General features: G+C 46.2%; 1 protein-coding gene across 2 annotated transcripts in view; it reads right to left on the reverse strand.

Annotated features, from left to right (window-relative positions):
* Window positions 1-11,713, reverse strand: part of ISM2 (isthmin 2) — a 30,854-nt gene extending 19,141 nt beyond the window's left edge. For both annotated transcript variants that reach the window (XM_019552081.1, XM_019552080.1), the window contains exon 1: window positions 11,572-11,713. In XM_019552081.1, the coding sequence (XP_019407626.1) occupies window positions 11,572-11,712 (141 nt within the window). In that variant the 5' untranslated portion in view covers window position 11,713. The remainder of the gene's footprint in view (window positions 1-11,571) is intronic.
* Between the last annotated feature and the right edge of the window lie 6 nt (window positions 11,714-11,719).

Genomic DNA, 11,719 nt, shown 5'->3' on the forward strand with positions numbered 1-11,719 from the left:
CTAAAAAGGCTGAGAACCACAGATCTAAACTATAATAAGCAAACAGTAAGACGACTTGAGATATGCTTCAGTGTTGCCAACCTAGCAATTTTGTCACTAGATCCAGGTCCTATATCACTGTATCATGTGTGATGCTTGGAAACGGTCCAGTAATTTTTTTATGACTTTAGAAAGTGTCCCTAGCAAAACCTAATGACTTTTTGGAGGTTTGGTTGGCAAATTTCCACTTTCAGGAGGTAGCAACTTTGGTTTGGCAAGTGCTCCCCTTGTGAGCCTACTAAAAGATCATCAAGATCTTGTCCTGTTAAGTGTCAGAGATCTCAGCCGCTCATGGACTATCTTCTTTCTGTATCATTATATTCCCCTCAACAGAGCAGTCTGAGCATAGAACAGCTAGCTAACACTGGGAACTTGGGCAAGTCAGATCTGCCTTCAGCTTCCCAAACTGTAAAGTGACACGGTAATACTGACTCTGCTCATAGTTAAGTTACAACATTATGTAGCCTCAGGACATCAGATACATGACCCATGGAGTTGGCTCATCTGGGTTGGAGAATTTCCCGCAGTGGCAGGCAAGTGCCTGGGCAAGAGCCACAGTACTGCAGGAGCCCCAGAAGTACCGCAGGAATAAGTCTGACACCACGCTTGTTCCTGTGGCAACAGGTTAGTGTCTGTGACAGCGGGCTTCTTCCCATGGTGCTGCTGGAGCTCCAGCACCATGGCTCACCTTTGCTTGGCTGCCAAGCACCTGAGCAAAAGCAGCAGCAGTGAAGTCCTAGCAGTACTTTGGGAAGAAGCCTGACGCTGCAGCTTGTTCCCACAGCAGTAGCCAAATGCCAGGGACGCTGGGCTTCCTCCCACTGGGTCCCTGACTGGTGGGAACAGGCCCCACATGTGGCGCTTGTCCTGGATCAGCCCTGCAGTCCTGGACTGGTTGGAGAGGGCACTGCATATGCCAGATACAGCATGTAGGGGGGTGGAGGGGTTTATGGGTTTGATCCAGCTTGTGGGGCCAGCCCTATGCCATTCATCTGGCTTGTGGACTCCTACCATTAGAGTACACAGCACCAGCTACATACAGCCAGGTCTCCTTCACCGAGAGATAAACATGCCTACCAACGTTCTCTCTGGCACATTCTGTTGCTTGGGCACATGTTTTCTGTTAACAGAGTCAAGCTGTAACACACATAAGCTCTTAATGCATCAGACTGAGTTGCTGTTAACTTGTTCCAGCTATAAAGCCCATGTACTTTAATAACCATTAACTTGTTCCAGCTAATGATATACATTTGTTAGCTTGTCCACCATATCCCCCAGCAGCTGCCCCTGCTTTAGCATTTCAGCTTATGGAAAGAAAAGGAAAAAATAAAAGAAAAAATAAAGCAAAACAAGTGCCCTTCCTACACACACACACACACACACACACACACGTACGTACGTGCATGCGTGCATGATGGTTCATAGCCCACGCAAAGCTGTCTGGATTGTGTTTTTTTTTTTTCTCCAAGGAAAGAAAAAAGAGAAAGCAGATCAAAGAATCTTTCCAGCCCCTTAATCTGCTGCAATGTGTTGCAATAAGAATAATGAGGGGACAGCACAGCAGGCAATAGAATGTGAGGTATTTCTGCTGCCCTGACCCAAATGTATGACTTTGGATGCACTGGGAAAAGCCAGTAATGGGGCCAAGCTGCAGACTCATCCCTCAGTGGCAGCAATGAGTTTTGTAACCCCAGCCTCCCATGAGCTACCATCAAATGTCATAAACTACAAGCCACAGACACTTCCCAGCATGAGCAAAACCCACAATGAGAAAGGAGTTGAAAATTCAGCTCAGACTGGGAATCCAGCCTGCTCCTCCCTTGGTTGTATGCTGGCCTTCTGGAGCCAGGTTCTGCGGGTGCTAAGGGGATGCGGCAGGAGGGGAAGCACAAGGCCAAGGGACAAGGCTACCCACAGAGCCATCACTTTTACAGTTGCAGGTTTGACACTGTTTGAAGGAGAACTGAGAGCACATAAAAATATTTGATGTGTCTATCTATTCTTAGGCACATTAAGTCCAAATCTGTTTCAGGGAACTGACTGCTGCGGCTAGCTTTATTCACAACAATTCTCCACTCCGCACAGAAAGAAACCATGGGAGTCACCCAGCCTCTCCCCACCTTGCAGTGGGGAGAGCAGGATTGCTACCAGGGTACCTCATCCTCTCATGGGCAAGTGTTATTTACACTGGAACCACCCCCTGTTGACAGGAGCGCCCAGTCTGTATTGGTGACTTCCCTGACATCCCATGATCTATCAGAACTGTTCTCAGGAAGATTACCCCACTGCCCCAGACTGATGTGAATGTGACAGGGTCACTGGGATGCAGCTTTGTTCTTCAGATCCCCATTGTTTTGGGAATGGTTAAGTCCTCAGGGACCAGGCTCCACCACCTGAGATTAAATGAAGCTCTTTCAAGGATGCTTTCCTAGGGTTGCTTCAAGTTTAGTTGGCCAGTGAAGGACCAGAAGCAACAGGTTAAAGTCTCAGAAAGCTGCAGTCATCTTTATGCCTTCCCACATACACCCAGCTCCAGAGGGCAAAAGCATAACTGAGGGAGAGTAACTAGGGCAGCAGACCCAGGTGCTGCCTGTAGTGGGGGGAACAGTGCTCTCCCTGTGTCCTGAAGCTGCCCAAGGCATAGAGCTACTCCGCTATGCCTCCAGCCAAAATGGCGCCCAGCATTACTTACCCTCTCTAAGTGATGACCTGCTCACCCATTACTTCCCTTTGGTTTGGCCTTCAGTCCAAGGCTCAGGAGGGATGTATAGCTGCATTAAGCTTTGCATGTGCTGTGGGGTCTCCCCAGTTAGAGAGTGAGCTTTTACAACTTCCTAGCAGTGCAGGGTCTAAACCCTGATTGGGCTGGGGGAGGAAGGGTGAGCAGGACATCAGCCCTGGTCACCAATTCTGAAGGGCTACAAGAATGGCAGTGGCTGCTGCTTTCTCAGCCACCATCTGGGGCACAGAAACTGCTTGTTACACCTCTGGCTTAAGTAGGAGTTGTCAGTGGCTCCTTATATATAATTTTTTTTACATGCATTTAATTTAGTTGTAGAATTCTAGAACAACCCAACAATATCCAAATGCCTCCCGAAAAGCAATGAATTAATCCTTACCCTGCATTTTACACAGGGAAAACTTAGGATAGTAGGGGTTATGTGACCTGCTTAAGATCACCAAGAAAAATCTGTGGCAGAGACCCAAAAAAGAACCCACTTTCCTTGATTCCCTTGCTCCTGCACAATCTCTGATCCCCTTTGCGACTTGGAGCAAGTCATTTTCCACCTCTGAGCTCTAGATACAAAATGGAGAGATTAATCCCAAGTTGTTTCACATGCAGTTTGGGAGGCTGAATTGTTATTTGTAAAGTAAGAAATATAAATAAAACACCATCCCTCCCAGCAGGACTTACCATTGATATTTTACACTTTATTATATCATGCCCAGAACGTGCCAAATGCTTCACAGACAAAACCCTGTTCTGGCTATGCATGGCCCCAGCCACAGATCCTATCATCAGTACAGCCATGAAGCTGGTAGAAAGAAGCATAAAGGAATCCCTCTTGGATACAGGAGGCTCCCCCAGGAAGAACAGGGCTATCAGAACAGCTCTGGAGCCTCTGGGGTGGGATTTGCCAGGGACTAGAAAGGCATGTGGCTAGAGTGCACAATGCTCCAGCTATTCTGAATCCAGGAGTGCCACTAGCAGGAAACTGTAAGTTAGGGGAGCCCTAGGAATTGCTGTAATTTATTTCAGAGACTACAACCTAGAGAATCCCTAGGAGACAGCCTGTTCCCTGCCCTGTACCACTCCCAGTTGTACCAGGTCAAATCAGCTACGGACCAGGACTGCAGGGAGGTAGCAAGAGAGACTTCATATTTTCTGCTAAACTTTTGATTCTGTCTCTCATATATGTCAAAATAACAGAACAAAAGCATTTCTATTCATAGACAATTTTGCAACCCCCCTTTTTAATAGCACCCTTCCCCTATTTTAGGGCTCACTCACTCATCTGGTCCCCTGAAACATTACTTACAGATGCAAAGAAAACCAGGCAGAAGTAAATGCAAAAGGATGTAACGGACATATCACTGGGGAAATTAACGCTGCCCATAAGACCTCATTTCCCCCACAAGCTCCCTTCCCTTGTAGAAGGAGTTTCCCTTTAAAACAACGTTATAATGGAGGTTAGAGGGGTTCCAGCCTCTTAACGGCTTCTCTCCTCAGGAATGCTTGCAGTTAACTTGCTTTCTGAATGCAGAGAAACTTAGAACAGTGAGCATTTCAAAGTCACAAACTTGTGTTCACCAAGTGTAAGCCTTTAGTTGTGCAGGGAAGAGAGGGAAGGAGGTAAACCCTCCCCACAATTCACTGCAGTGATTTGATGGTGAAGTGCAGCTGCGAACACCACAATGCTGCCACCCCCTTTCCAGCTGGGCAGCACATCCCAACATCAAGATCCATCCAAGAATCCCACACATCACCCCACTTACACCCTGGGAGAGGAGAACCGCCTGCTTCCTTCCATAAGCTTCCAGGTGTTCTGCATTTAAGGAGCAGCCAGCTTAGCTCTGTAATACCACTAGAGCCTCTCTGGGAGCCCCTCTGGGAACAGGCAGGGAGGAGGACAGAAAAGGGGTGGGAGAGCAGATGTGAGCTTAAGACATCTGTGCAAAATCTCATTGCACTGAAGACATTACTCACAGCTCTGCACCTGGTGTCTTCTAGGTTATTAGCAAGGAGGCTGCTTGTGCCCTGGGAACCTGCAACTGAAGACAGAGGGGAAGAGGGGGGAGTGCTATTTATTAACACAGTAAAAGAAGCAAAGCGGAGTTAACACCAGCTCTCAGGCTTTGCTGCAATGAGAGAGAACTGGGTAACAACCAACACAGGAGGAAGAGAAGGGAAGGCAAGGTAATGGCACAGCAGGGATAATTAGGAGAGTTTGAAACACTCTTTTCTCCTCACTGTATGACCCCTGGGGCCTTCTGCTGCTTGCTCCCCACGTTCATGTTTGCACTCTCTACTTCGCAAACATTTGTGCTCTACCCTGCGGCCCCCTACTAGGCTTCAAAACAACCAGTTCCAAGGTGTTAAAAGCCTACGCCAGCCTGTCTGCACTCAGTTCTGTAAAGCGTTAGACTGAGTCTGGTATAGGATTCAGAAATGTGGTGTTGGCACATGACATCTAGCACATGCTTACTACTTACTGCCTTTGAAAAGTCTGGTGTAGATAAAGCAGCATGCACTCTCAGCCACACCATACTGGCTGACACACTTTTCTACACTGGATTTTCAATTGTGCACCATAGCACACGTTTTAGGGATACAGGTTATAACCATGTTGGTCTAAGAATACAAACTTTTTTTTGCAACTGTCTGTTTGATACTGCCTCTAGCACACTGACTACTTGTAGCACATGTTCACAAGTTAACTCCAGGTCTTAAGTCTTTCTTACTCCAAACAAAGCCTCAGGTCAGCTCACCCTAGCCAGAACAAACACACAGACCACAGCTCTCCTCTTCCCAGTTCAGACCGACTTCATCCAGCCATTCTGCAACATCAGGTAGGGAGGCCAGCAGAACAGAGCCATACTTTAGTGGAAATCTACAGTATTTTGTTTCCTTTGAAGCTTTGTCTTCTCCCAAAGACTAAATAAAACAATCTGTTGCCCAGGAAGTGCTGTTTGTCCTTCACACCAGGAACCACTCAGGACAGGGAAGTATGAGCCTCAGATGTAGTGTACACAGCCTTAGTGAGACCCAGTAATTCAGAGCAGTGGTTCTCCACCTTTTGCAACTCAGGGCACCCACCGTTCGTATCAAGGCACTCTTCCTAAAATGCCAGCTCTTAGCTTTCACTTGTTTTTTTGACTATAGAAAAATGCTAGAGCAATTCTTTTGTTGCAGAGAACTCAGAAAGACCACATCTGGCCAGAATGCTTTTGACACTCGGAACTCCTCTTCGAAATCTCTCAATTTATCCTGTGAATCAGGTGGATCATCAAGCTATCTGGACACTTAACAGTGCTAATATCGTGTGGCAACCTTAAAAGAAACTCATGGCATCCCAGGGTGTTCTTGCAACCTGGTTGAGAATCCTTGCATGAGACACATGGAGCTTGCAAGAACCGAACAGCAGCAAAACAACCCATGCAGGTTGATTTTTACAGCTGGTCCTTGAAAAGTAGCCAATAATCCATCAAGGGTTCTTTCCCCTCCCGCAACCTTGTGAACACTCAACAGCAAAAATAGAAGTTTTGTCTGTTTGCATTTTTCTTTACAAAATTTCTGGTTTTCATATAAAAACAAAGAAAAAGAAAAAAAATCAATTAAAAAGTTGCTGAACACTCCTTCCCCCCGCTTTTTTGTGGCTTCAATCTCCAAACTTTTTAATGAAACTGGAAATTTTTCACCAAAAACATTTGGCTCTATCACAGAGCCGTTTTTCATTAATAAGTGTTGGTGAAAAGTGCCCAGCCAGGTTGACAAACAAAACACATCTCAGATGTTAAAGAAAACAGGCAGGCTTCACCCTGCACCAACTACAATGCCGACACTCAGTTCAGACTGCTGCTGCCCTGCCTCTCAAAACCATCCAGTGAGTCTGCTCCCAAGAGTTCACTTAGTCCTAGGCTAGCAGGTGCTCATGCTAAATGGAGAGCATAGGGACAGTGAAGGGCAGCTACTGACATGGCTAGAAACAAAAGACTCCCCCAAAAATGCACAAAATGGAAAATGGGGGGGGGGGGATGGTTTCAGCACACACCTACTTCCCTAAAGAAACTGTTGAATTTGATAAGTCATGGGGAGAGTTTTCTAAACGTGGACACTTGTGCATTAAGAACCAGACAGTTCCTGCTCACCCCAACTCATTCTATGGCTGCCCCATGAGAATAACTTTCAGTTACTGCTGGCCTGCAGCTGGATTTGAACCACTGAGCTACCCCAGAGAGTCTTTCAACGGGACAGAAGCACCTACCCTCCTGAGAATGGCTCCTCTCTAAAGAAGCCAAGAGGGGATGCCCTGCTGAGTGTTTTACGCCTAATCCCCTCCACTTACATGTGCCTTTTACAGGAACCCCTTTGATTTTTACAATAGAAACCAAGCAGACCTATGTGTCCAGTGAAAAGGGAAGAAGCCCCTTGGTCCAGTGACTTCCCCACACCCGGCTGCTCTTTGTTTTTACTCCTGACTCAGCCCCAGGGCAGGAGGGTTTTCAACTGTGTTGACTAAAATAATTTGGCACTTCTCAAAAGGAAATTTGCTACAAAGGGTAAAGTACCTTCCTGTGCACAAAGAGCCCCTTTCAGAGAGGAATGATGCTTCACTGCACGTTTCATACCCACAGATCTGACCTCAGCCAAGGACAAAAGCCGGAGACAAGAAGGCTTAATTGCTGAAGAAATGAAAAGGTAAAAAGCACATCTGCAGGCAGAATGACTCTGCTACTGACACAGCCTGCAGCCACCACCGGGAAGCACACTTCACACCTGACCAGCTCTCATCTGGCATCAAATGCCCACAGGGCTTTCTTCCCTGGGTTTATTGCCTGGGTACCCCAACCTGAAGCCTTCACCCACTGTCTGTGACAGCACAATCAGTTATTGCTGACAACAAAGATGAGGACAAACATCAGGAAGAGAGAAGTGACAGCTGTAGGCTGGAAACAAGGAGTGGGAGCAGGTGGGCTCTGAGGAAAGTAAAACTATTTTCATGCAAGAATCCCAAGTTATAAACCTGAGAGAAGAAGAAAAAACACAGGGCTTTCCAGGGCATGGACCTTCTCCCAAGGGCAAGAACAGCTTTGGGGCAGAAATTAAGCTGAGAGCCCAGTTAGGTCTTACCTAGCCCATCCACACCCAGAGCCCAGTGAAAGACTGTGTTGGGCATGATGTTCTCTGTAAGGCTTAGTCCAAGCCAGGTTGAGTGACATAAGCAACAGGGCTTCCATTATTTCTGGTCTCCTTACAATTTCCGGTAAGGACATTTTCTTCATTCTTGGCCTATATTTTCTTGTGGTTCCTGTCATTCTACAACAGCTGAGAGCCCCCTAGTCAGTCCCTCCCTTACCCTCTGAGGTTCATCTCTTACAGATAATGCTACATGGGCGCTACATAACTACCTTTTAAGCCTTCCTCACAACTCAATCTGTCCAGCTACTTGAACAGAGGGGAGGATTGAATTAAATCTTTGATTTTAATCATGATTTAAATCAGGAAGTAGGAAAACTTCATTGTAATCATTGACTTTAATCCTGTTTGGCATTTCCTCTTTTGTAGTTATTTCCCTACAGAAAAGTTCATTCTCAATGCCTGACATAGCCTTTAAAACATTAATACCAGTATTACTTATTTGTTTATGTACCCATGATACCCAAGAGATTTAGTCACAGATCAGGGCTCCAGTGTATCAGACATGGTTAAAAAACAAACAAAAACCATACTGATTTGCAACCAAATAAAGCCTTTCCACTGCATTTGATGCTGATTTTAGCTGTCCAAAGGACTCACTACATCTATTCAAATTTACTTACGCAACTATAGAGCTTAACATCATGTATCTGGACACCCAGGTCTACACTTTTAAATGTAAATGATTAAATTAGAAAACAGGGGGCCAACCTTTTTGGCAGGTGTGCCAAAAATTAGCCTCACACTCCCCAAATGCAGCTCTGATCTCTTTTCCTTACTCAATCTGCCACTCTGCTTCCTGCTGCCTGCCCTGTGCTCCCTGCCCAGGCTGATGCTCTTTCTATTCCCTATCCTATTTGTCAGTGTTGCCCAGCCCTCTGCATTCAGCAGTGTACCATATACAGAAGCTGCCTGTGCCACCCCTGAAATAGAAATGACAAATGTTATACTTATTTACTAGATATTTCTACTCATGATTTGGGTCATGCAACATTTGGATGTAAACTGAAATTCAAATAAAATGTACCATATCCTATATTTTAAATTGTCTTTAATTCCGCAATATTACCTTATATGGATTCAGTACATAATCAAAAACAAAATTTATGAAAAAATCTACTTGATTTATTAAACAAAGGAAATATTAAGTGTAGTTAGTGAATTTCAGCCTGTGGTGACCAGAAGGAAAAGCATAGGGATCCCTGAAAATGTCAGTTTCTTGTTTAGTAGGCTTTTAAAAAATGTCGGAAGTAGGTTAGCTGCCTAATTCCCATTTAAAATCTTGTAAGTACTTCTGAAAAAACCAATGGGCATCTCCCTGCATCTTTTGATACCTAGTTTATTTTGCAAAACTGACCCAAGTCTGTCAATATTTTAGAATTAACAGATCTTTTTTTCAACCACATATCTATTAATACATCAGAAGAGGAAAATAAGCTTTTTTGCTTTTTCATCTCCCAGTTGGTTTATTAACTTGAATAAACTAGTCCAAAAGAAACTATTCTCTCTTAGCCCACTACTTAAAGTAAACTAAAAATAATTTAAATATCAACTTTTCTGCACATACAGAAATTGAAAGTATAGACATGTAGGAAACTATAAATGCATTCACTCATTTTAAAGACTGAAAACAATATAGATACTTATTTTCCACAGTACATGATACTGGGTCATATCTACAACTCTTAAGCTGACTTCAAAAGATAAGATGCACCCCCTCCACCCTGCCCAAGTTCCATGGGTAATTAAAAAGCAGCACCTTTTGACTCCTAAAACTCTGAGGAGGGCTTATTGTTGAATCTTTTTTGTTTGATATAGTTTTGATGGATTATTAAAGCTTCAACATAACTGCCATAATCTCAAATTTAATTTCAAACAAGTTTATTTAAAAAAATGTATTTATATAAAAATATTTTTCCATGAAAGACAACGTATAGAAGTGTTATAAGAAATCGTATACACAATACACCTAAAGCAATCCCCTTTCACCCAAAAGGGGACTATAATTCATCAAAAAAATTCTCAAGTCACTCAAAATGATTTAGGCTTGATAAAAGTGTCTCTTGTTCTTGGCTCAATTACCTTCTAAGTACTTTCAGATTCATCCTCACCATTTTCCATTATTTTACTAAGGTGTGAAGTTCATGTGATCAGACTAACAGCTGACTAAGACTCCCCTTCCTTTTTTTTTTTTAAGAAAAAAATATTAATGCTATGCTAATAAAAAAGAAATCAGGTACAGCTGGATTTCTCCGTCCTATTACAGGAAGAACTACCAGTGAGTTCACCGGACACCACAGCCAATCCTACCCATACCTCAGAATTCAAATCTTTCCTCCTGGCTTCTACTGATTTCTATTAAGCAGCATCTGAGCTAGACTTACTAGTTTAGGGGTAGCCAGTTTTTCCAAGCAGCTCTCCTACCTGCTTTTTATCGGTAGCTATGGCTACAAAATACGTTTTTTAAGCATCATTATGTTTCCTCACGGCTTTTCATTTTGCTTAACAGGCTAGTTTAAAGAGGCAGCTGGGTTGGCTCAGCCATAGAGGAGTCACTGCGGATTTTGTTTCCCTCCTTGTTTATTAAAGAGCCTTCTCTTCTCTCTGGCATTACTAGAGATTTGCTCCAGCTCCTCTTAGGTTTTCCCCACTGACACATGCACAGCAGGTTTCCATGGGTTTTGATCCCACGCCCTCCAAGCCTCACTAGTCACTGCCATCTTAAAGCCGCAGGGGCACAGCCAAGGCTTCTCTTCCATCATCTTAACTGCTCTAATAAATCTTTGGAAGTCACAACACGTGGAGCTCCAGCAACTGAGTTCCCGCCACCACGAGGACAGAGAGGGGCAACCTACACCCCGGGATCACCCCCCGCGCCAGCGGCGCCGTGCACCGCATGGCGATTACAGACGCCAGAGCGCCGCTTCATCCTGGTGCCAGCTCGCCGGGCGGGCACCGAGGCGCAGCGCGACAGTCTGGCATGTACCTGCAGCTGCCAGGAGCCCCACCTCAGTGCAAGGCTGCTGCACCTCCTGCCACCGTGCTGAAGCACTGGATTTCCTGACCAGCTGCAAACCCTGGTAACCCAATCAGGGATCTAACTCCCCTTGATCTCCTCTCTCTGCTACAGGATTTTGCCCCTCTGGAGACAACATATATTCCCCTGTATCGAATCACTCCGGCTAGCTCCAGTCTTGAGGCATCTAGCATAGTTGTTTCCCAGGTGCCTACACGGAAGGCAGCAACGCAGACAATCCTACATCTTGCGGGGCTGACAAACGGGCCCCTAAATACTCCCTCCCAGAAACTAAGAGGGAACCAAAGCCCTCTCCTCCTCTGTCTCTCAAGCGCTGCCCACGGTTTCCTTCCGCTCTAGGGCACCAGCGCCACCGACGTCCGTCCATCCGTGCAAGGAGAGCCGTGGCACCCGCAGGCAGCACCCCCTCCCCGCCGCACAGGTGGGGAGAAGAGCTGCCCGGGGACCGGTGCCAGGGGCGCGGGGCCGCAGCCCAGCGGTGCCGGGACGTGCAGCTCGGCCGAGGCAGCGCCCTGCCTGCGGCGCACACGTGTGCGGGGACGCGGGCACCCCCCGGCGCAGCCCCCGCGGCTCCTACCTCCGCCAGCTTGGAGCTCCTCTCCTTGGCGCTGGCGCCGCCGCGCGCCCTCCGCAGGGGCAGCCCCCGCGCGGCGGCCAGCAGGGCGGCGAGCAGCACCAAGCCGAGAACCAGCCCCGCTTTTCCGCGGCGCGCAGACATCGCCCCG

This window comes from Crocodylus porosus, unplaced genomic scaffold, assembly GCF_001723895.1.
Source record: "Crocodylus porosus isolate Cpor-Errol unplaced genomic scaffold, CroPor_comp1, whole genome shotgun sequence".
Lineage (NCBI taxonomy): Eukaryota > Metazoa > Chordata > Crocodylia > Crocodylidae > Crocodylus > Crocodylus porosus.